The following is a 25,931-nucleotide window of genomic DNA, read 5'->3' as shown; positions in this document are numbered from 1 at the left end:
TCTTTTATTTAAGAACTAGATACAGTGTTTTGGTGTTGTTTTTTTTAAATAATAATAAAAAAAAATGTCCTTGCTGCTTATACTTTATGTAAGTCTTTCGGAAAAATCTATTCCTTTATTAGTTTGAAATTTGCTCCTGTTATAAAGTAGTACCTAATAATCCTAATTGAAACTTATCAATGACTTCACAAATTTTCCATTATTTCCAATTTAACCCTAGCATGATTTGAGATTTTTAAAAAAGCATATTCATGTATTTGAAGGCTCTTTGCAACATTACACAGATGGGAGAAGCAATGCCAGAAATGATTTAACTGGTCTTGAAGTCCCAATGGAAGTAGAATGCTTTCTCTAATAGTATGTAACATAATTTCTGATAGAGGCACAGTATTTTTCAAAATTGTTGGTACTGATACATTTCAGCAAATCATCCTCTTAATCTCTTTATTTTTGGGAGTGCCCAATGCTGATGTTCTTCTTATATGATAACTAGGAACTGAATTTATAAATACGATTCCCATATATGGTAAGCACTGTGTTAAAAAAAAGATGAAAAAACATTCTTTAGGGAGATTACTAAGGATGATACAGTTATCATCTGTTCATAGAAAAAATTGTGAATAAATTAATTTAGAAATATATACTTCTGTTGGACAATTAACTGAATGTCTTCACTGCAGCACTTTTGGACTTCACTTTTGGGTGCTTTGAGAGGTGGTCATTATTCGGGCAGAATGAAGAATGAATAGCATTGGATTTTATCACTGTCTTTAAGGTGAAAAGAGTAGGAATACAATGGCAAAACATTGTATAGCATTTGGGACAATCTGGTGAGGATAGTCTTCTGAATATTTCATTGGTCCAGTTTCTCCTCTTAAATGAATTCAGAAGTATGTTCTGTACTAGAATGATTCTCTTGGTTATGTGATCCATAAGCTAAAATTCCCAAAGGTGAAATACTGCCGGATTCTGGGCCAACATGAAGAATTTTTTAGCATGTGTATGAAACAGGAGCTGCTCATTTCTTCCTCTTGGTTTAACTTTGTTCCGCCCTTCGGAAAATCAAATCTGTTACCAGTCCTTTCACTCCTTTCTGTATGCTTTTTATTGCCTTCTGATCGTAAGCATTCAGGGATGCCCTTTCAATTAGGAAACACCAAGTACAGGTCTTGTAGAGCTGAAACTGGAATGTGTATGCTGAGTTAACAAAAAGATTATACCCAGCCTGTTTACTGCAAAATAACTGTAGGACCTGTGTGGGTGGGGTTTTTTTGTGTTGTTGGTTTTTTTGTTTGTTTGTTCTGTTTTGTTTTCATTACTAGAAAAACCCAGATAGAAGTTGTGGAAGGTGGTTTTGAACTAATTTAGTAGCTTGATGATTCAAAAAGGAGATTCTTGTTTGGGAAGGTGTTCCTGTTACTGTCTGCTAATTCTGGTATTCAGTGATGTGTTTCAGCTCAGTAACCTGGAAGAAAGCTAATCAAGCAAAAAAAGAGAGAATGTATGAATAATCTTTTGCTTGATTAGTGAGTTGAATTGGCTTACTAAGGCAGAGCTGGTGTGAGAGATGTTAAGGAACTATGCAGCTGGGAGTGAGAAGACAGTGATGACTTCATTGTTCAGCAGCAGTGTGCTGTTAAGATTAATAACACTTCTTACCCTTCAAAGGAAGAAGTAATACAGCAATCCTGACTTTTTGGAGTAATGCTCTTCTGATGGTCCAGACTTGTGATTCCTTCTGAACTTTCGTGTGTAATTTCAGCTATGTAGTCTCTTTCCTTTAGAATAGTGAACTTTCTTGTAGTATCATCATTTTTACTCTGTTTTTTACACCTTTCTCAAGATTGGTAATTCTTTTCTGGGGTGAGTAGTGTGCTGCCTTTTTAACTATGCAATTTTTTGCTTTTGTGAAGGAGAGCAGGAATAATTTCAGTCAGCTCACTGAGATAGTTCTTTGGATCTTCCATTTGGTTAGATTAGCCTTATTTTCACTGCTCTTTCTTCCTGTTGATTAAATATCTATGTAGACTTAAGCCTCTGTGTTGCCATTCATCTTTCCTAAGTTTCAGATTAAAAACAAACATAAAACCTAAAAACCAGATGAATGTAATAGCCTCTTAAAAATGAGTTGCAGCTCATGTTAGAACTAGTGGTAAGACATAACGGAACTGCCAGTAGTAACATTTTACTCTCAGCACAATGTATGATTAATGCTCTGTTTTCTTCAAATGCTCCGGTGTGGATCGATTTTCAAGTTAATTTTTTCCTACCGGCTTTTATTTGTACTGCATGTATCAACACAGAGCAATGCCCATCAAGAGAACAGGGAAGGGTAGTGTAGCTTGTCGGAATTTCTGTGTGTGTGGTGCACTTAAAGGTTGATTGGTTTATTTCTGATCGTAGTGGTTGTACTGGCATTTATCCCTTCAAGTTGCATAAAGTCATGTTTGCAGTTTGGCAGCATTGTCTGTATTGTATCAAAATGGGTTTCTTTTTGCTGCCTTTGTTTCACCCACTGTGGTTTTCACCTTGCATTTCAACAAGGGAAATTGGTTTGGTTTGTTTTCTTTGCCATTCATCCTACCTCATCCTCTTTATCTTTTGTCTAAACTGTTTTTTCTCTCAGGTCTCTCCTTGTTACTAGATACATTGGGCTGACTACTTTCTCCTCATTTTTCTACTTCCCCATACTGATACTACATTATAAGCTTTCAGGAAGCGCTTTTTCTTGACGTAAAGCAAGAAATTCTCTGTATAGTGTCCAGTACAAAAGGTCTTGATACTGTTATTATATAAACTACAATGAAGACACTCTGTGTCTTAAATTTCTTATTTGTTTAAACTTTGATGTGCATTCTCTGCTGCTCACTCACTCTGTAATGGCAACCATTGTTTTTATTTTCAGCATGCTATGTTATTCTCATTATATTTCTTTAGGGATCCTAAAATTCATTATTTTTTTAATGTCTTTATGCTATTCAGAATGATGTGGACTCTGTTCTGAATTACTACTGTTGAATCTCAGTGTAATGCATAAAAGAACACATAGTTTCTTTCATGCATTTTACTTGGCAAGTAGCATTGGATTTCATCTGCTACATTTTATATTGCAGTCTTCCTGAAGAGTCTCAATCTATTCTAACATTTCATTGTGTTCATCAGTGTTCTTCACTGCAGCCTTACCATTCATAGTTTAGCTTCTGTGGGTGTTTTTTTTTGTCTGAAGCTATATTTTCAGTTTGTCTCAAGTAAATACATATTTTGGCATTTGTTAAAACAAAGACTTTTAAATAGGGCAACCTAGTCATACCCAAGTTTAGGAATTGATCTGGGCATTGATTGTGGGCCAAAATCTGTTAAATTGAGAATTAATGTCTTTTGAGAAATCTATGAAAAAAGCGGAAGTCCAATTTTATGTTTGGTGTTCTTAGTATTTCATTGAGATGTTTTTAAAACCAAAAATATCACCCCTCCCCCCACCCCCCGTAAACTTTTTATCTTTCATGTTCTTAACCGGATGTGAAAGTTGTGTTAGGAGCACATTATTTCAGAAAGAAGAGATTGTTTATTTAATACTGTTTGCTTAAGTATGGGAAAGAATTAAAACATTGAGATGGAGGTTTTAATCTCTAAAATTAGACTTGCTTTTTGGTTATTTTCCTTGCAAGAATGGAAAATAAAGGGAAGGGTATAGGAAATGGAGTTTACTTCCAAGTTTTACTCATTGCTGCTACTTCTCTAAGTGGGCAGAACTCAGTTTACTGAAATCTAGAAACAAAGGAGATTTTAATAAGTTTCTCCAATGCAAGCTGTGTGATTCACAATCTTGAAATAATTTGGCAAAGTCTTAGTAAATATGAGAAGTATGTTGCTGAAATATACTGGTCTCTTTTAATCTCATTGTAGAATGTGCTTCTATATTGGTAACAACTGAAAACTTTAATTTAGGATCTCCTCCCGGTATTGGAAGTTCTGAAGAGTTGTCCAGATAGCTAAATAATTTGCTTTTCCTCCTTCATCATGCTATCTCCATGCTTCACTTCAATTTCATTACTGACCTAAAGTGGAAATGTTGCAGGTGACAGAGATAATTCCCCAAAATAGTGGGGTTTTTTTGTGGTGGTGGTGTTTGGTTATTTTAATTTGTTCCTTGAGGAGTTGGGGGATCATGGCGGCCACTTACCTAAATGGACTGCAAAGCCCACAGTATTTATGTCCCCCCATTTGAAGTGCACAGCTACAATTTGCAATTAAGTGTTAATTATTATTATTTTTTTAATTTTAAGGGGAAGCACGACAGTTGATACCAATAATGCTGTGTCTTTCAAAGCATTAAAACTATACCAACCAAGATCTCTTTGTCCGGTGCTCATCACATTAATGAGAGAAACTAAGAATTTACTTATGTAAACTTTTCTTGGTAAGCTGAAGAGTATTCAGCATGCATTGAGGCTGTTTTGAATAGTGATTATAGCTAGTGTTACTACTGTTTGATTTCTAGTTCCCTGCTACACTGTATGGAGCTTTAAAAACTGTATGTAGACTTTCAAGAACGCTTTATGGTGTAATAGTCTGGTTCCATTTTCTATGAGAGAATAATGTTGAAATGAGTTCTTAAAGTGTCAATGATGGATAGAGGACCCAAAAAAGTTCTTCTACACTCTTCTGTGGGGTTTTTCTGTTTGTTTGGTGGTTGTGGTGTTTTGGTGGGTTTTTTTCCTTTCTTTCTTTGTTTTTTTCCACAGCACAGTGTAATTGAAAGCAATCAAGCTCTTACTAGATGCTGTGCAGGTCTAGTGGCAGGAGGGGATTGAGTATTTGCCTATGCTTTCTTCTTTATCTTTCAAAGATGGTTTCAAAAGAGAATTGTTTCCCCCTGCAGCCAGTATGTGGGGAACAGGTCGGTGAAAGAGAAGAGTTAGAGGGAAAGAGACAGAGACTAACAGAAAATAGAAGCCTGAAAGGCTGTTTCAGGTTTTGCCTGCTTTTGTACTCAAAGCTTATAAAAACAAGTCTTGAATGTTAAATGGAGGAAGAAAATGAAACTTTCATACTCCCATTCTGCATAGTAGGTGTTAAAATTTTATTTCCCTTCTGGTAATGTAGCCTCAGCTATACGCCATTAGTAGTTGTGCATGCCTGTGATTTAATGAGCAGTGGTTTATCTGCTCAGGCAGAATGAATGTAGTTCTGGCCAATTAATGTTGGAAGCAGTAGTGTAAGCTGGTGTGTAGTTGAGGCCTTCTCTTGGTTCCATTTCGATACCCTGCATTTAAAGTTGAAATACACCTTTGCATAGGTGGAGGTGGTGGCTTTTTGGAGGGAAGAGTGGGGAGGGTTGTTTGTGGTTTGTTTGGTGTTTTGGTTTTTTGGGTGGGGTTGTTTTGTATTTTTTCTTTTTTTTTTTCTTTCAGGGGTTTGTCTTTAAGATACATAAGATAAACCATTGCTCCTTAAGATGCATAAGATAAACCATTTAAAAAAAATCAGATAGTGATTTTATGGGCAGGCTGGGAAATGAGGTGTTCTCTTCCACTGCAGTATCTGGTACTGAACACTATCACGCTGAAAAGAAATATATTGTTAATATGATACCAGTAATATCAGTATTTTTAGTGCGTATATTGAAATCCGATTTCAGTCATCCAGAATATGGGTGTGTTTCAGAAGAGGAATGAATTATGTCATGTAAAGCTGCAAATATGACCTGTGGTTGCTAAAATGAGTTACCATTTTGTCTAGCAGTCCGCCTAGATTCAAGTGAGACAGATCGCATGTTTGGATTTGAGCACTTAAACATCCAAAAGGATTATCCTGCTGAGTATGTGCTGCACCTCCACCCACTTTCTCTTACTGAGCTATCTTGTTGTGGATAGGCATGCTTTGCTCCAGCCTGGGAAGGCCATGTAATTGCAGCTGTCAGTTTCTGTGGATCTGGGAAAATGGACTTGAGAAAACAGACTCACTTCCCTGTGTTGTGAGCAATTGCTTTGCTTTCTTCTGGAATTTCAGCTTCTAAGAAGCAATTTTTTAATTATTTTTTTAAAAAACCACAGGAAGATGCTGTGTTTGGACAAAAGAGTCTGGTGATGTAGCCATCCTTCATAGTTTGTGGACTGTTTGGAACTGTAAGGGAATGTTGGGTAGGAACTAGAACTGACTGAAGAACTGAAACAATGAAGAATCATCATATCTTCCATAGGTAAATAATGGGACTAGAGTATGGAGAAGAAACAATTTGGGAGTAGGAGAGGGTTTGGGATGAGGAAAATGAGCAAAACCATATGTCTACTAGAGGAAACTGCTTTCCAGAGCCTGGAGTAAACCCAAAGTTTGGGATTCCTGCCATGTCTTTGCTGTCAGGAAATATCTGTGAAACCCAAAGGCAAATTGTCTCGTTCCTCCTCTGCTGCTGGACAGTATCTTCTGCTGTCAGTTAATACGTTATTTCATGTGGCAGAGGTCTTTGAATGTAAAATGCCAGCTTAGCTGACTGGTTGAATTTAGCAAGTTGCCAGAGATGCATGCAGTTGTTTTGTGGCAGTAAAACTGATCCATAAGGTGCACACGGATGAGGACTTGGCAGGCATGCTTGTTTTCTCACAGGAAGTGATTGTTTCTGATACTGGATGACCTCAAGCAGCAGTTCTCAGATTTTTTTAATTTTTTTTTTTTTTTTTTTGGTGAAAGATTAAGAACCAGACCTGTCTCTGTGAAAGGCACAGTATCCTACCATCTTGCTACTGGATTTGAGTGACTGTCACAGGTGACTTTGGAGTAGTGATGAGCTTATTAAAGAAACAAGGGATAAGGAAACAAGGAGGAGGAAAATATGATCATACTTTTGCTTCATGAATAATACTAACAATTACCTGAAAACTTGTCAATTATCTTAAATACATAATAAAACCACAAATGTGTTAAGTAATGCTGTGTATGCCTATTGTGCTGGATTTTGCTGTTTCAAAGTATGCAACACACAGGTCGTATTTGCAGCTTTACATGACATAATTCATTCCTCTTCTGAAACACACCCATATTCTGGATGACTGAAATTGGATTTCAATTTACGCACTAAAAATACTGGTATTACTGGTATCATATTAACAATATATTTCTTTTCAGCGTGATAGTGTTCAGTACCAGATACTGCAGTGAAAGAGAACACCTCATTTCTTAGCCTGCCCACAAAGTCACTATCTGAATATTTTTTTTTTTAATTCTTGCAAATTTACCAAACAAAAAAAATGTTTTTCTTCTATGTAGAGAAGATGTATTTCAGAAAGGGTCTGAATGCTTATTGAACAGACTTTTACCTTCAGGTGCATTGTGCAGTCATGTTTCCTTTTTTGGTAAAGTACACCAAATGATGCTGTGGATATATTCAGTTTTCAACTTAAAAGTTAAACGTATGCAGTGAGTGTTTTAATAAATACTCAAGTTTGTGATATGGATTCTAGGATTTTCTTGATTATCTTAGGGGGAAAAAGTCACATTTGCAAGCATTTCTTTATGGCATTTCATGAGATTGTTCGTAAAGATCTACTTCCCAAAAAAGTGTGATTCCTTCAGATTTTCTAGAAAATGCCTCTTGTTGTTGAGCAGGAGAATATTAAATTAGTGATGTAGTAAGGTGTAGTCCAAGACAGTGTATATTTATTTACGTGGGAAGAAGCACTGTGTTTACTCTTGAAGGTGATACGTTATTGATGCTTTCTCTGAAGGCAGGGCCTAAATACCTGGTAATAGTAATAATTATTGTTACTGATTAGTAATAATAATTGTTGATTAGAAATCTGAAGAATGATTTCTATTAATAATGGCATTTTTGCTGTGTATTTTGAGATCAAGGGTATGTGAGAATAGCGTCATAGCTCCCAGGATAGTTACATTGTGCAGCTCTAAAAAAGTTAGTTATAGTTTATCAAGAATTACTAACCTCTTCACATTCCTGAAGTGAGGACAACTGATGTATTTTGAGGAAAGGATGTGGTTTTGGTTGCTTAGGTGTTTGTTGATTGCTGTTGTGACAGCCTACATAATCATGCCACTTGGAATCTTGTGGCAAAACATGTCAGTTACTTTTGATGTACCTGTAAAGTGACGTACCTTTACAGAAGGTAAGTTCAAGGTAGTTTTGACTTGCACTGACTGAAATAGTCTGAGGACAGTTTTGGCTATGGCTTCCTCACCTGTCAGGGCAGGTCTGCCCGGTGGGGACCTGATGTCACATGCCAATCAAGTATTGTGTATAAGGTGGATAAGAAGGGTGATTGGAAGGTCCAGCATAATCTATTCCTGTTACTTACAGAAGTAAGAGCAGTATCGCTAACAAAGTGTTTACTACTAACAGAGTAGGCAGGCCACCTGTAGTCTCATTCCTAGTGAGAGCTCTGTTATGCTTGAAGGCAGTGAGTGTGGTTCTGTGTTTATCAAAATCAGAATCCACCTAATAGAGCAGATAACACTAATTTTTGGAAAGTTTGGGAAGTGACTATGTTTATCATGTAAAGGAGCAAAAAGATGACAAATCTAACTATATCTCTGATAGTCAATTGGATTTGTCATAGTAAAAAATAGTCTTAATGGAGGTTTTCTGTAGCTGAAGAGTTCTTTTTCTTGTGGGCTATGTATGTTTTATCATATCTAACTGCAAATTAGATTGAACATTTGGTTCACTGTGGAATAACAGTAAATAGGGTAAATAACAGCTAGTACCTTTTATTGCAGTAAAAGAAACATAAGTAGCATTGTCCTTGTTTCTTAATCAGAGGATGATGCTTTAGTGGAAGTTGATTCTCTTCATTAAAGTTTTGCTGTCTGTGCATGTTTAGAAAAAGTTAGTTGCCTTGCTGATTTCCTGCCTTGCTGGTAATGTGTCGAGTCAGATGGCTGAACTAATGCATGCTACAAAAGGATGGATAACACTAAGATTAGTATACTAATATGTCTCTTCAGTTTAACTTATGTTCAAGTCTGGAAAAATACTCAGGTTTAGTAAAAATGACGATCCAAACAGCCTATTTTTTTAACCTTGAAGTTAGGCCTCAGTCATGTAAGATTTAGTTTGATAGTTGCCAGGTTTCAGTTCCCTGGAGAACATGTTTACATAGGTATATTTATCTTTTAGAAGATTATTCAGTTGTATGCATTTGCAGTGAATTCAAGCACACTTTTTTTTTTCTTTCTTTCCCCTCTAGGTTGATGAAAAACGAGCAGCTTTTCAAAGCTGACTGGTTATCTTAATCACTTCAACGTGAAATTGAAGTTAACAGTTGTAATAGAGGAACTCAATGACAATTTTAAAGTAGTGCTTTTTCTTCTGCATGTACTACCTAGCATAAATGCAAGCTTTTTTTTATACTTTCAATACCTTGGTTAAAGTATTTAATGATGTTACTAGAATTTTTCCATGTATTTCTCATGCATAAATTTCTGTCATTGATTGTGCTTATAGATTGCAATTTACAGTAAGGTAAAACTGTACTTATTAGTACATGTTGTGTTCTTAATGAATTCTTTTTAATGCTGCTGCTTGAAATAAAAAACTTAATCTTACTGTGCATATGATTAAGTGTGGGTCATACAACAGTTTGATCAACCATTTGCATACAGAATTATTTTCTTCGTGGTGTGACCTATTTAATTCATTGTAACTTAAAGACAGTCTTGTAAGGAGTTCCTATCCCAAGCTATGCATCATTTATCTTATCTGAGAACAGATCATGTTAGGATTTAATAATTTTTGCCCACTAAAACCATAATTTGGTGTGTTGGGTTCTTCCAATATCGTATGTCTCAAATTCATAAAGTTTTTTTTACTCTTACACTTATTTGTGGCAAGTTAAACAGCAGATGTTTCCCTTCCATTCTTTGTTGAAAATACCATACAGAGCTACATCAATTAAGGTATTTGCTCTTCACCCTTGTCACTGCTTGGTCCCTCCTTGTCAGTGTGTAGACTGATAATGGATTTTGCGACCTGTCAATGTCAACCAGAACATTCTTCATTGGGGGGTGGGGTGGTGGGCAACCTCCTAGTTTTGCAGCATTAACAATTCAGAGTGAGATTCTACTTTCACTAATTCATTTTTAGAGATTATTCAATTCACTCTTTATGAGGTTTTCCATTACCTTTGGTCAACCTCCTTTAAATTAGTTCTACTTTTAGCACAGCTGTTGTCACTTTGTTTTAGCTTATACCTTGAAGACCTTTTCTAAGAATTACCATTTATTTAGTTAAATTCCATGCAGTGTTGCATGGGAAACTCAGCACTGCTCTGTTTTCTTTAACAGTCCCATAGTTACTATGTTAGCCTAGCACAATTGGTAAACTTGTAGTATGCTTTACAGACATCCATGCATATTTAAGTTCTTAATTTCTGAAATTTGACGTAGTAATACAGATGGACTAATGTGTCTGGCTGGGATATTTATTCTTGAACTAAATTTTGGAGCCTTTTCCTGCATGAGTACATGTATGGTTATTTACTTGCAACTCGAGAGCTTCCAGTTTTTCTAGCACTCGTCTTTGACCTCTTCTGTTCAGATGATTTTGCAAACAGGTTCCATTACTTTATCAAAGTCACCTGTTTTGAAATCTAAGCTTAAATGAGATTTGTTGTACTTATGTTTGTTCAAGGTTTAGAACTTGATTTGATGGCCATCACCTTTGAAGTCTTCTCTGCTGACTAAAGCCAAATATAAACAAACTTTGTATGTTGGTTCATCAACAATGTAATGGATAAATCTGTTTATCACATGCAGGAGTACTTGACTACTGCTATATTAAAAATTGATGTCTGTGCTACTTAAGCTTTGTAACTTAATAAATATAAGCTAAAAGATATGTTGGACATGTATAATCTTTTAACACAGATGAGTAGTACTTAATTTGGGGCTGTAGTTTGGCCAGCTGTGTTACCAAACTTTGTAAGTTACAGTGTTGCTCATGTATTTGGTTAAGTAGTGATTCTGATTAAGTAGAAATTTTGTTTATGTACTGCATGCCTCTGGGAAGTCTCTAGTTTGAAGTTGCACACTGAATCTTGATAATGTATTGAAAGTCACAGCAGAGCAATAGTTGATGTATATAATGTGGTAGATTACTAGCTTGTTGGTGCTGGTAATTGTCAACCAAAAAAATGTTACTTTATCTTACAGTGCAGTGAATAAAATGCTGACAGAGCCAGGGCAGGGCAGCATGTAAACAGTACCAGGTGATAAGGAGCGGTGTGTTTGAAAGTGGGATCGTGTTACTGTTGTACACGATCAGTTTAAAAAAAAATAAAATTGGGAATGGGAATGAAGGGAACTAGTTGGTCCTATTCTAATGGATTAGATTCCAGTTGAAGTGATGAAAACCTCAGGTCAGCCTCTTATGGAATAGTACTTTGTGTATGTAGAGACATTGCTTTTACAAATACTGGAATAGCTTTGTTTTGATATGCTAGCAGGTTATAATTGGAGGTGTTCACTTCAAGTAATTTGCTTATGATTAGATGTTTGCTTTATCAGTTTTTGGTGTTTCATATCTTGCAGTATTAGATAAATTGCTTGGTTGATAACTAATGATCACAGATTTTAGGTGTCACAGGTACAAAAACTTAGTGCCAAAGTCCAGGTTTTTATGATTATAATTAATCTTCCTCAGCATCTCAATAGTGGTATAGTGTATGTTTTTTAATAAAGAATATATAATGTTAGTTCTTCATGAGTAATCAGCTAAGGCTGATTAATTTTTTCCCTTGCTTTAACTCACTGACTATGTATGTATGGTCCAGATTTCTAGCTTTTTTTAATATATCAGGTGATCACTGTATGCATATACTCTAAAGGATTTAGTTTTAGGACAAGGAAAAGACTGATACAAAGCTATGTGAAAAACTGATAGGACATACAGATATGCATCTTCACTTACCAACAATTTTTGAAATACTTTATATTAGCCACAAAGTTTTGTGTTCCCTTGGAATGCCTTTGTATTTGGAAGATGTGCAAAATTTACTTTGGTGTTAAAACAATCAGTAAAACAGGGAGAAGTCCTCCAGAACATTGCTGTGTTAGTGAATAGTTTATTTTTGGGCAATCATGGAAGTAAAAAAAATGCCCTCACTCCTTTTATACAAAAGATCAAGAGAGCATTAACCAATGGAATGTTTTCTAGTAATTGCTAACTGTGGAGGATGGTTGTGGATGGTTTCCAAAAGGTTGAGAAGACACCTGCATGTACTTTACGGATTCGTTGTAAATGATGAGGTCATTACTTTTCCAAGGGTGCAGCATTAACAATTCAGAGTGAGATTTTACTTTCAGTAATTCATTAAGATGCACCCTTGGAAAAGAGGAAAGAATAGAATGGTGTGGTTATTTAGTTCTTTCAAGAAGGTTTTTTTTAGTAGTTTTCACTATCTGATTTTTCTCTGTTTCAAGGACAAACAAACATGAAATATGGATAACTCCATGAGAATTAATTCTTCACTGAACTTCACAACTGATTATTTTGGAGGGCCTCAACCAGGAATTTGTTTAAATTTGTTTTAAATGTCATAAAATTGCATCTTGCCTTTTACTTTTAGGCATTCCTTGCACGTACTGGCAGGATAGCATAGGGTGCTGATGCTGAGGGGATTCTGTCATGAGTTAGGCTGTTGTTTTCTGAAGTGCTCACTGTACTTTCTGAGAGAATGTCCTTCTGGCTTTAACTGGAGAGCTTTCCATTAAATGATTTCATAGTTGTTCAATATAAATACAATTTATTTCATATGCTGAAGATACCTGTAGAAATTGGACAGCAGTTGACTCGTGAATGGATGGTTTTAAACGTAAGGAGTGTGGAAGAATGTCTGGGTAAAGACTGTCAATTGCAGACCTGTTAGTCTGCATTGTTCACGAAAAGCAATTTAAAAAATGGGCAGTAAACTGAGGTAAAAGATTTTTGTTCAGAAAATATGCACCTGAGGAACTAAAACCGGGGAAGTTCTGTCTGAGCTGATATTAAGCTGATGTTTTTAAATAGCAACAAGTCATGTCATTTAAATCTCATAGAATTGAGGGCCCCTTTTTCATCTGTCTGATTCTGATTAGTAGTTCATACAGAATTTTGTTGCTGCCGATTCTCCTGCATCAAAGTATCGAGTCATTTAGGCCAAATGTTTGATTCATGCTACTGGGTATTGAAAAAACAAACAAAAATAACTGTGCTACTTGTAACAAAGTATTTGGGGGCAACTTGCTGCTAAAGAAAGCTGGAGTAGAAGATTTTAAGTGTAATAATTAAGCTTCATATGGATGTGAGCCACCAAATCTGTTCAACAGATTGTGCTGTGCTGATGTACTTTACTAGTGGAAAATGCTTTGAAGAGTTTGACACTGTTATTCTAGCCCATGTTATAAGGAAACTTTGTATTAAGTAGAGCAGTTTATGCTCATTTACTTTAACTGAGTTACTGTATATCCTTTATCTAATGCTGAGACTTAAATGATTATTCTGGATTAATTTTCCTGATTTTTTTTTTTTAATGTTGACTTTTAAAACAGTTTTCTTTAACTCTTTAAAAGTTTAGATTGGTTGTACTGTGTTCTCTTTGTTGGCTAATTACCTTAAGAAGTTTTTGGTTTTACAAGGACAGCATATCAGTTGCTAGATGATGTTAGCTGAAGGTACCAAGTAGACTGTTGAAAGGCTTGTTCAGCTGTCCTCTTAGGAGCTACTAAACTGTTTTTTAAGGTAAAGATTTTTAAATTTCTTAGGTGTTTTGGAGCATAGTACTGGGATATGGGAGATACAGGACTTAATCTCAAATGTACAGCTTTTTGAGTTTACCAAAAAAATGAGGAGATTGTTTAATCTTTATATTATTTTTCGTAACTGAAAGCAGACTGCCACTGTCAGAGGTAATGCAGGGTTGATGGACTTTTGATCAGGCCTGTTCTGGCTGTTCTGACGTACCACTGTATTAAATTACATAAATGCAAGTTTTAGTAAGTTGAAACAAATGCATGGCAGTTTTAAATCTGCAAGTTAATTTTGTCAGTACAATGTCATGCTCTAAACCAAAACTGCTGATGTATGAAAATTTGTTAGAAGTGGACTTTTTTATCAGCTTTGATGCTGGATCATTTTTGTCTGATTTTCTTTTTTTTTCTTTTTTTTTTTTTTCTTTTTTTTTAACTCTGGTTTCTGAAAGAAGGATCTTGTTTGCCTGATGCTCAGGCATTTCACTGATTAATAGCAGGGGGTGGGTAGAATAAGTGCTTGCCAACATTTTAGTCTGTACACTGATGATGCATGTGAGGTACAGGTCCTTGTGGCACAATATTAACAATGACTTGATTTTTTGCTAGTGTTGTTATTTCTGCTGCATCAGCATTAGTAGCAAACAGCAGTGGTGTTAACTTTGAAGACTTAGAATTGTGATGAATAAAACCAACTATTTCTTTGCCAAGTAAGCATAGTAGAGCTGCTAGAGTAGAAAACACGAGTTGCAATGCTCCACCAATAATAAAGCACTTAAAAGCTTTGTGTTGACATTTACACAAAGAGAACAGATGAGTGTGCTGTATTTGGTTTTGAACTCAGTTTGATGCAAACCTTACAACTGCCCACAACAGAAGGAGTTTTGCGGGCTGCTGTTGCAAAAGAAATGACTGAATTTTGATACTGAGAGTGCTGACAAATTGCTGAAAGTGCTGCCCACTTATCATTGGACTGACAGTTTAATCATCGAAAGTGTACTGCTAGATTGGGTTCAGAGGAACAAAGGAGAAGAAACTAGAGGTTTTTCCAATGCATTAAAAGATGAATTGAAATTTGAAATGCAAACACTTTTTTTTCAGAGACACTGCTACATGACTTGTACTCCATATTCTCAGTGGCGGTGTCCAGAACGTATGGATTCTTTTTCATTTCTTTTGAGAGAAAATGCTGATCAATTTAGTGCATAAACAGGGTGATGTCACATTGTTTTGGTTCTTGTTTTAACTTTTCATAATAAAGGTTGTATTCAAATTTGGTACAGGTTGGGTCAACAAAGTTCTTTTTGAGCAGGGGGTGAGTGTCAGCACACTTCTCATCTTGTAGTTTGAGCACACTGTATTAGCCTTCAGAATGCTTTCAAGAGATGTCTAAAAGACAGGTGGATTATAACATTCTTCAATAAGAGCAGAATAATACGTTTATATACTTTTTCTGCTTTTTTTCTCCATTCTTAATTACATTTTTCAGGTGCTTTGTTTACAATATTATTGGATGCTGTTTGAGGAAAACACTGTATAATATAAGATGAACTGGTATCTAGTTGCCATTGTCTAATTGATGGTTAATGCTTTAATGGGACATAGAATGGATTGTCTACCTGGATAAACCTTGGATCCACATTCAGTGGAATTCGATTCTCCAAAGTAGTAATTGTATGTCTGCATGTTAGAATGTTTGTAACCTTAATTTCCTAGTTCGGGGACCTATCTGATTGCAAAAGAATTGGAACAAATGTATTCCTTAAAAGTGCCTCTTAAATTCCTAAATTAATGGTCTAGCAGCAGTTGCATGCAGTAAAAATATTTTATAAACATATTAACTTTTTGCACATATTTTGTTGCATTTTACACTTAAAAAAACCCCCAAACATTAAAAGGGACTGGAATCTGTTGTTTTCCCCACCTACCCCCTCAGCTTAATGTGTGCTGATATGAATATGAGTGGACTTTACTAAATATGAATATGGGTGGACTTACTAAAGTCATCTCTGATAGATATCAGAATTTTTCGCTTTTCACAGAAAAGTTAATATGGAAATACTAAGGGCACTGTTTACACTTTTTAGTGCCATAGTCCATAAGAAACAAATCTATTGTAAGAATTAACTCTGCCTGTCAAAATAGGTAGTTATTCTCTCTGTAAAAAAAAAAAAAAAAAAAAAAAAAAAGGTAGTCGTTGTTTTGGGTATAACTTGATTCCTGTGAGAAAGTAGAAAACTGAAACTGAATATTCTATGCACCACTGAGATCCAACCACTGTGTAGAATTGTAGTGATATGAACATAGCTGTTTTTCTTACTTTATCTCTTAAAAATTTAACTTTAAAAAATTTGCTCATAATTTTTTTTTTTCATATCAAAACTAGCTTGTGATTGAGAATCTTTGAGTGTGTGGGGCTTTGCTTCCTTAAGGAAGCATGCTGACTGGTGTTAAGATGGTTACTGTTTTGATTCATTCCAAATCTCTTGCTGATTGTGGCTGTTGGTTTGTTCCATCCGCATCTGCTGTGTATTGTAAAAATCAAGAATGATAGAGAAGTGGCTCTTCTGTGGCAGGTAAACACATCTTACTTCTTTTCAGTTTGAAGAACTAAATTCTGTGTGCGTTGATGGCCTAACTTGTTAGACTTAGGAAAGGAGCACAGACTGAGAGTGGCATCAGTTTAGCTCTGTTGAAATAGTTGTAGCTAAACTGGAGCAAATTGTTAACATCGGATTATTTGTTTCAGTTCTTCAAATTCTTAGTTCTTGTTTAAACTGCAGTGAGGAACATACTGGTTTAAAACTGGTGTCCAAGTCTGCTCTTCTTTTGAAAGATAAAGCTTTATAATTTAGAAGAAGTATTCATGATAAGAAACTGTAAAGCAGTGGGCATTGGGGATGAGGGTGATTTGCAACTCTGAAAGTGATGGGAGAGGAAGAATTTGCACCCTTTCAGTGATTTCCTAGGTTGAATATGCTTGCCGAGTGGTTTATGTAAACCTATTTTATGTTGCAATCCAACAGTCTTAAACACATGTGCAGAGTCTTACTTCCTCTAAGAGAATGATAATTGACAGCTGAAAAGTACTAACTTCTTGGTGGTTTTTAATGTGATGACAGACATTCATCTGAACAGTCTTTCATGTGCTCAAGAGGGAAGAATACTTTATCGTTATGTGTCAGGAAGAAATCAAGAAAGTACATCTCTGTAGGCAAATGTAGTCGGTATAAACAGTGTGCCCTGCTTCAGATCTATCTTAGAAAGGTGTTAGAGAGATTAAAAAATAATATCTGTAGATGAAGGAAACAAAAGATTACATTACTTGCGTAGTTTTCAGGGGCAGAGGAAGGAGAACATTCTCCTGGACCAGAATGCATGTCATTGCCACCATAGGTGACTATGTCATGCTGTATTAAAGTGGAACAAGATAATTATATTGAAACCAGCTTGTCTTTTTACTTTTTTTTTTTGAGCCTATTCCTTCACTACCCTGCTGTGAGCAAGACAAATTTGTCATTTACTGCTAAATGTATTACTTGCAACATACAAACCAGAGTATTGCTAAAGGTGAATAATGTGGATTTTTAAACTCTTCATAAGAGTTTCTGCTTCTACTTATAGTAGAGATGGGTACTTAGATCTTTTCAGAGGGAGCCCTATTACTGCCTTGGCAGAGCTCACAGGTTTTAGAGGTATGGTGAAGCTGCTGTATGCTTTTTTTAGCCATATCTACTATTATAATTAAGTATCTCTCCTTATTAATTCTCTTTTAAATCCCTAGAGCGTTATGCAACATAATTACCACTGTGGTGTTAAGACAGAGATAAAGTAGTTAGAATTGTGCTTAGATGTTTGCTCTGAAAGTAGAATTTTCCTTATTTTTAAATCAGTTGGCTTCCTGTGAGATATCATGGTGGAAGAATTTGTAAAGAACTGTAAATGTGGAGGAGCTAAAGCCTTGCAAATGAACTTGGGAAGTGTGATTTCATGAGACATGCCAAAGAAGCTTTTGGGGAGGGAAGACAAGAAAACTGCTCCCTTGTGTGTAAGGAATTATGTGAAATAAATGCATATAAAAGGCCATTTACTTGAGTTCCTCTTAATGATGTGTGGGTTTAATGGTTAAAAATTAAAAAGGTGTGCTTTGAGGATGTGACCTCCCTACTTTTGTATCTCTCCTGTCCTCAGATTTTTAAGTATTTCTAAGTATTTCAGAATGGAATAAAATGGCTGGCGAGGTTAAAGGAGAGTAGAGCTTTCAGCTTTTCTAACATGCTGGTGAGGCTTTCTGGAATTCTACTGCACTTCACATAGATTCTTGATGGAGGTGTTGGAAACGCAGTAGCAGGTAGTTCTATAGATGTATGTAACTGCTTAAATTGAGTGGCAAAGTTGCGAGATACTCAAGAGGCTAGAAATTGAATTTGATTTAATGGAGACAGTAAAAATAAATTGTTATCAAAATTACTTCTGTATGTACTCTTGTTGAGACACAAGAGGTATGATTAAACAAGATGCAGGTATCTGAGAAAACTGCTGTTGGTCATAAAGGAAAAAAGTATCTTGAAAATGCATAAAAAGTTTCAGCAGAATCTGGAAAACGCCAGGATGCATATTAAGGAGATAAATTACTTAAATTTGTGTATTTCAGATAATGCTTGTGGTTGGCTGGGCTAACTTAGCAATTTGGGAAGGTAGATAGGTTGTGCTCTATCCATAGTTAGAGGTGAGAGAGAATGGGTGAACTGGAGACTTGATCCACTTATTTTAGAATTTAAACAGTAGTCCTTTGGTTCTGCCAAATACAAGACAAGTGAAAAGAGAGGCTCCTAGACAGTGTGTTATAGAGAAAGGGAGTTCGGAGACCTCATCAGTAGTTAAAGAAAACCTGGGAATATATGGTTTTTACTTCACCTGCTGCTTCTGAGTGTTTCTTCTGAGGTCTTAGAGAAAGTGTCTAAGGCAAGAGAGAAGATAAAATGCCAAGAGGCAACAGAAACAGTAGCACTCAGGGAGCTGATGGTAATGTTGAGTTGATGTAGCTGACTATCCCTGTCCTGATGTTTGTCAGTGTTACCAGTGGCTTGAATGTAAAGTGAGAAGATAAGAACCTACATATGCAAAGAAAACAAAATTTCAGGTGTCTGATCCTGTAGTGGAGTAGAAAATTGTGGGTTGGTAGGTGTCTTCGTTCCATATAGCATTCAAAGCATGATAGATGACTTGTTTCACACAAGCCAGAATTCGGTGGTAGTCCTCAAGTCAGCTTATCATGCTATCTGTGCGTGTTCTGAATGTTTCGCTCTAGAGTGTCATGAATATGATGTACGAGCATTTGCGAGGGAAAGATTAAAATAAGTGTTCTTTCTCTCCTGTGAAAACTAGGATATCTAATGTTAGTGATTATATTCTACATGAAAGATACAATTTAAAATGAAATTTTCAGTGCGACTACTCTGTAGCTGCCAAATATAAATAAAAATGACCATGTCGCTACTTATGCTTCAGTACTTCGGCAGACTGCCTAGCTTGTTTTAGTGTAGTGTAAGTTAATGGAAAATCTGAAGAGAATGAAAAGGAAACAAAGTCTGCCAAGAGATAATAATATTTGTTCAAAGAGATGTGCTAAAGAATTTCTTTATATACTGAAGCCAGTATAAATACTGCTTTTAGTTCAGAGGGTTTTATGCCTGTTGCCAAAATTGTCAGTGTAGAAGCAGCTGTGGATTTTTTCCTTGAGCTATGATTATATGATGATGAAATTTGTGTTCTCCATTCTAAACAGGTGTTAACCACTCAGTCATTATATAGTATACATGATTATGTCACTTTCCAGTGGAGAGATGACTTGTCCTTGAATATGCACAGTAAGTTTGTTTGAACTGAGTTAGCCTGAATTAATTCAAAGTTAGGTCTGTTGCGTTTCAGAGACTTGATTCTGATGCTCTCCCTCTCACCCCTGGTTTTTCAAGTGTTGATTATGAAACAGAGGTTATCTTAATGTCTTGTCTGCTGATCGAGTTTCAAGTGACTCCTTGTTTCTGTGGCTTCCTGTGGTCAGATGAAATAATAAAATTTCTGTTTTCAGTTTCATTTTAATTCTGAAGATTTTGAAAGCAGTTGTAGCAATTCTAGGTAAAAGACTGGAATTATTGGTACCTGTTTCATCTTTATAGCCCACGCTATCATAAGTTTTCATGCTTTGGGAACAATGCCGGTTTAAATGTTAATTTTCAGTTTGGAATTTGATAATAAATTAATTTTAAACAATTCTTTAGTGATATTGGAATAAACTCATTGGGAGAATTTTATACTACTGGGAGTTCTGTAAGTTATGAAATATGACTTTTTTTTTTTATTCTTACAGCAGCAATTTAAATACCAGTTTAACAGTTTTAGAAATGGTATGTTTTGTAGTTAACTAAAAGAAAGTTTTGTGTCCTTTCTCAGATTGTTACAGTTTAGTGAAACTAGCTTGGATTTGAATGAAATGATCCATTTTTAACCACCGTGTTCATAACTAGTCAACTATATCTTGCAAGTAAATACCTCGAGGGGTGGGTAATACAGATGTAATTGGTAAAATCAGTACTTGTAACATTCCCTGGTTCTGTCGAGGGATTCTTCATTATTTTGCAATGAAGTAGTAGGACTTCTGTGTGTATATAGAGGTTGCCCAGGTCTCTGATACCATACTTGTCTTAATTCTTTTGCTATCTCACTGGGGGTAGTCAGTAGAACAATATTTACTAGTTTGTTTTCACACTGTGTGCTCAGTAACTGCATCCTTGAGTTGACAGTTTTCTCATTGCTGAAAGATACAGCATTTCATTTCCAAATGCTATGGTTAACTTCATAACTAGCAAATAGTAGTGTATAGATGTAGTTTTGTTTTGTTAGGTTTTGTTTTGTTTTGCTTTCGAAGTGCTTTATTATTAAAAATATGTAAAATAACTTTTTATATACTTTTTAATGATGTGAGCAATCTTGTAAGTGTTCTAAGGGGCTGCACATAACTTTTACTTCAGTAGCTGAATTCCATAAACTTGCACACATGAAGAAAACATTTGAAGATGGGTGCTGCAGTTTAAAACAAAAAAAAAAAAAAGTGAAACCAGAGTAGATTTTTCTTTCACGTTACCGTGATAGTTATGAAGAGAGGAAGAAAATGGCATTAAGATTTGGGAAAGATTAGAAGGAGAAGACTATCATGCTAGATTATAATCTGTTACTGTATTTAATACCTAATATACGTTTTTCCCCCCACAGAAATTAGCAGAGTACGGAAAGACATGTATAACGACACATTAAATGGTAGTACGGAGAAGAGAAGTGCAGAATTACCAGATGCTGTGGGACCTATTGTACAGTTACAAGAGAAACTATATGTGCCTGTAAAAGAATATCCAGATGTAAGTATATCTTTTTAGTCCCTAAATTATTTTTTGATCCTTGTGGTCGTCTTTAAATGTAAATTTCATGTGATGCTACCCTTGGATCACAGTGAATTGCTTTTGACAAGATACTGCTTAGGGAAGCAGTGTATTTTCCACTTGGTGGTTTGATTTTGTAGTGAGTATAAGTGGAAGAAGGTTGTGTTAAATACGAAAATATTATGGATTATAAGGCTGTAGATTTAACACCAGAATTTTCTTCTTCATTCAGTACTGTCAGTCCTGAGACACTGTAGTGAGTTTTATGAGGGAATGTAGCTCTTGGGACAGTGTTTTTTCATCTAAAAGTTCGTTGGAGAACCCCTAGAGACCATTTAGAGACCTGGAGACTGCACTTTATCTCGATTACTGTTTGTCACATACCTGTGTAATGAGGTTAAGCCATGACACTTGTTCTGTTACATACAGCAATATGTTTATCTTGGGGTTGGTTCCTGCCACACACACCTCCCTTCCCCGCCCCCTTCCACCCACCTTAAGGAAAGCTCAGCGCTCTTGCTTGCATCCCAACGTTACCTTCTCCGTTGGGTGTTCTGTTCTATTGTACACCTACCTTTTTGAGGGAGAATGGTTTCATTTAATTAGAGGAACTATTTAGAACTCCTGTGTCTGGTTTCTTAAAACAACTGGGGAAAAATAGCCCTGTCAAAATATGCCCCAGCTGTTTCCAATGACAAAATAAGATCATTGTCAAAATAAGATGTTTTGTTATTCTTCCCTAATAGAAATCAGAGGTCCTGTTGTAATGGAGGAGTGCAGGGTCCAAAGTGAGGCATTTGCACATGAAATTGTGTAAAGTGGAAGAAAGTACAGAACAGCGAATAAAGGAAGTAACACTTCTGTATTTCTGTGGCCTTTCTCTGTATCATTAATTAGATTAAGCTCTCCAAATTGAGCTTCATTATTTTAATACTGCATAGAACATACAGGCCTCTAAATAAAATATCATTGTGTCATACTTTATTATGAAAATTAAGTGGAAGTTGTTATTCAGAACAGAATATTTAGACAAATGTCTCTTCTACTTTTTCAGTTTTCAAAAAGATGTGAAAGATTTGTTGCTTTTGGGTTAAAATACCTGTACTAGGAAAAGTGTTCAAAGAATTTGCATTGCCAGTGAGGACATCTCTCTCCCCTTCCCTTCCATTTTTCTTCTAAATTAAATATATGCCTATGCATATCTATATACATATATGTACACATAAGTACATGCATACAAATCCCCATGCCAAAACCAGTAATTCCTTTGAAACTCCTTGGAATTACAGATTTCTGAGAGGAACTGTGCTGTGCAGTTGTTCGCTGTGCTTAGATATCTGTATGTATCTTAGTTATATCGCTTATTGGCTTTTTAAAACAGCTTAGTTGTTTAAATACTGGTTGTATAACTTGACAGTGCATCCTTTGCAAAGAGTTGCCTTAGTTATTGGTTGTAGTTGTTGCAGAACTTGATGGTTGCTGTACCAGGATCATGAGATAGAAGAAAGAAAAAGGGATTGGATTTCCTGTAATTATTATTAAGCTTTTCTTCTAGAAATCAAGGCTGTAGTAGCTTTGCTCTTCACTGCTGGTTAATTATCAAATATAGTGTAAATAAGCAGGAAATAGTTTGGCTCTAGTTACTTTCAAAGCACTTGTGTAACTTAAGATATGCGATTTCTCTAGCTACTGCTAGCTCTTTGTGTGCCTTTAGAAGAATGCCTTTGAGGTGTTTTAATAAACATTTACAAATTCAGAAGTTGGAGAGACTTGTGATTTGTATACATGTGACCTGGAATAAAAAAGTATTTGGTTCTTGTGAGATGATGTGAAATGTTTGCTAGAAAATGTAGAACTTCTACCACTGGGGTGGTACTTGGCAGTTTAGGCTTTGTAGGGGAGCTAAGCCCAGCATTCTGTGTGCTCCTGCCTGTCTACATGTTGTCTGTATTTGATCCTAGCTACTCAGAATGGAATCTGCACAGCCTCAGTGATTGGTTGGGCAACTAGAATATACCACTACATACAAAAACATTTGTGGTTTTGTATTTAGGCCCTTAGTAAGATCTTTTTTGCGATTAGAATTTAAATAACTACAATGTTCAAAAGGTCTGGAGTACAGTGATCCCAACTTGTCTTAAAAAAAACAAACCTAAACCTGTGAAATTCACTTGTGAAGATTAATTTCACGTGTAAAGATAATTTCATTGTAGTCACACAGTGTTACGTGAAACTTCTTGCTCATATCTAGCAGTTGGTTTAATTGTTATCAGATACAGGGAAGACTTGCTGTGCAGACTATTAAGAGTGAGTTTGTCAGATAAATACAGTTAATTCTTTCTATTGCTGTCATTCTCTTGCAACTGACAATCTTGTATATCTTAGAGACATAAATATGGATAAAAGTATCAGAGGAGAGTGACCAGAAAGTGTTTTCTGATGTAGATTATGTAATACTGTTTATAACAGGGGAAAAAAAATCAACAAACTTTTATGATGTTCTAATAAATTTTTATTGTGGTAAATATTTTTTACTTATTTTAAGCATATAGATTAGTTGACTGTAGTGAATACTGAATAGTACTATAGTGCCACTTTGTGCACAGAATTCTGAATTGTGAGGCATAAAAATAATGGTCTGCCACAAGCTGAAACAAACTTATGTTTTACATATGTATATTTAAACAGACATATATGTCTAAAAGATGAAATAGTAAATTGTCATAGCATAAATCACTTTGATGTTACTGTTTGACTGTCCTTTGGGTACCTCCACAGAGGAAAATACATAAAATTGGATTGCAAAGCTAAAATACATATATAAAATTCCCTATAGTCTCTTAATAATTTAGTTTTTATATGCGTGCATATGAAGTATTTCTATTTTAATTTTTATTCTAAGACCATACTTGATGCAAGGTTTAACTGTAGTTTTTAAATGCTGATTTGCTGACTGTTTATCTGTACTGGGAAGTGAAAGATACTCAAAAAAATCTTACTAAAGAATAACTAATTTTCTTCTGTATGTCATAATAATAATAATGAGCATTTTTCCATGATGTAATCACAGTCTGATAGTTTGCATAACTGTTGGTATGGATGGTTTTCTGGCCCCTTGTTTTTTCCATTACAAACTACAGTAATGCAGTTGTGTATATTTGTATATATTATTTTAGCACCCTTGGAAGGCTTTAGACCTTTATAGACATTTTTAGTTTTAAAACTGAGATTTGAGCTACTTAGCTTTTCTGAACCATGTATGTGCTTCTGAGGTTTGAGAGAGAAATTGTGCAGAAGGCACCCAGAAGATGAAATTCCATTCGTTGTTTATAAGTTGCCCTTCAGTTAAAAATGTGTTCTCTTTCCAGTTAAATCTTTGTACCCTCGTTTAAGTCTTTGGTGTTACAGTTTGAAGGCGTTTACAATTCACAGAGAAATATCTTCCATCAGTTTAATAAAGTAAGGAGAAAAGATGTCAGGAAAATTATTGAGCTCTTTAGGAGGTAGAAGGATGGAGGGTATACTATTGTTTGTGGCTGAATAGTTAATAGTCTTTAGCATTTCTTATGCTTCAGATAAATGATTAATTTTCTTGAATTTCCCTGAAGAGCTGAGACTAAACTTTCTGTCTGATATCAATTTAAACAGTTTTTGGAATTAGTACCTACAAATGTTGGACTGAATAAATGTTTTTCTATTATAATCATGGCTTTATTATTAATAAGTACCCTGTTAGCTCTGATTAATGTAAAATTCTCTGTTGGAACTCTTCTGTGCCTCTTCAGTAAAAATGTAAGAACTCAGTAATTATCGCATCTAAAGTAGCATGTCCTTTGAGTATACTGAAGCTCAAAGGCCAGCAGTGATAAACAGCTTGCACGTACTTTCTGACCATTTTAGTTAAAACTGTTTAATTAGTACAACAGAATGATGAACAGAGGGATTCATTTTACTATGGGGAACTTACTGACAAAACGTTTAAGTCCTTTTTCAATTTGGTAATATCAGAGTTTAATAGCATCCCTAATATGGATTAGGAAAATGATAACATCTTCTTTATTTATTGTTCTGATTCTTTTACTGAAGCTCTTCATTCCCTAGTGGTAAACAGGGAAGGAGGCTAAAACGACTGGCTGTGTTTACCCTTGCAACAGGAAAAGACAGTGTAACTGGTCCCTTGTAAATAAACGTGGGCTACAGAGTATCAGCAGGGTTGAGGGTAGATTGGCAAAAAGTCAACTACTGATACAAGTATGAATATATATGAAAGCAATAGAATAGCTTGATTTTCTGATTTCCAGTCTGAATGAGATATTTGGAAAAACATTCTAGCAGAAGTAGTGGATGCAAAAAAGTTAATTTTGACTTTGATCTCTATATGTTTATGATAGGCTTTATACACTGGTTGCAAATGGTAGGGGAATGGATTCATTGAGAATAGTGCCATTTGTTAAGAGGCTAATAAAACTGAGCTGTGCCTTAATACTCATATGCAGCTTTTTTTACCCTTTCTGTCTAATGTTTTATTGAATATCTTTCCACTACTGACAGTCTGATTCACCTTTTGAAAGATAAGCTTCTCTTGAGCCCTGGTTCACACTCAAAAAGTTTGCTATTTGGGGTTTTTTTGGTAGCACCTTGCTGAAAGATGACATGCTTGTTTCTGAATAAAATTATGGCAATGTCTGTCAAATCTCCAGAGTCTGTTTGTCCTCAGAGGCAAAAGGATGGAAGACAGTCTAGAAAAGATTAAAAACC

General features: G+C 35.5%; 1 protein-coding gene across 11 annotated transcripts in view; it reads left to right on the top strand.

Moving 5' to 3' along the window:
- The window catches only part of QKI (QKI, KH domain containing RNA binding), a 160,076-nt gene that overhangs the window by 16,981 nt on the left and 117,164 nt on the right, over positions 1-25,931 (top strand). For all 11 annotated transcript variants that reach the window (XM_055714082.1, XM_055714083.1, XM_055714081.1 and 8 more), the window contains exon 2: positions 21,010-21,152. In XM_055714082.1, coding sequence (XP_055570057.1) covers positions 21,010-21,152 — 143 coding nt within the window. The remainder of the gene's footprint in view (positions 1-21,009; positions 21,153-25,931) is intronic.

Source organism: Falco cherrug, chromosome 6 (assembly GCF_023634085.1).
Source record: "Falco cherrug isolate bFalChe1 chromosome 6, bFalChe1.pri, whole genome shotgun sequence".
Lineage (NCBI taxonomy): Eukaryota > Metazoa > Chordata > Aves > Falconiformes > Falconidae > Falco > Falco cherrug.
This window is presented reverse-complemented; position numbering and strand designations above follow the sequence as displayed.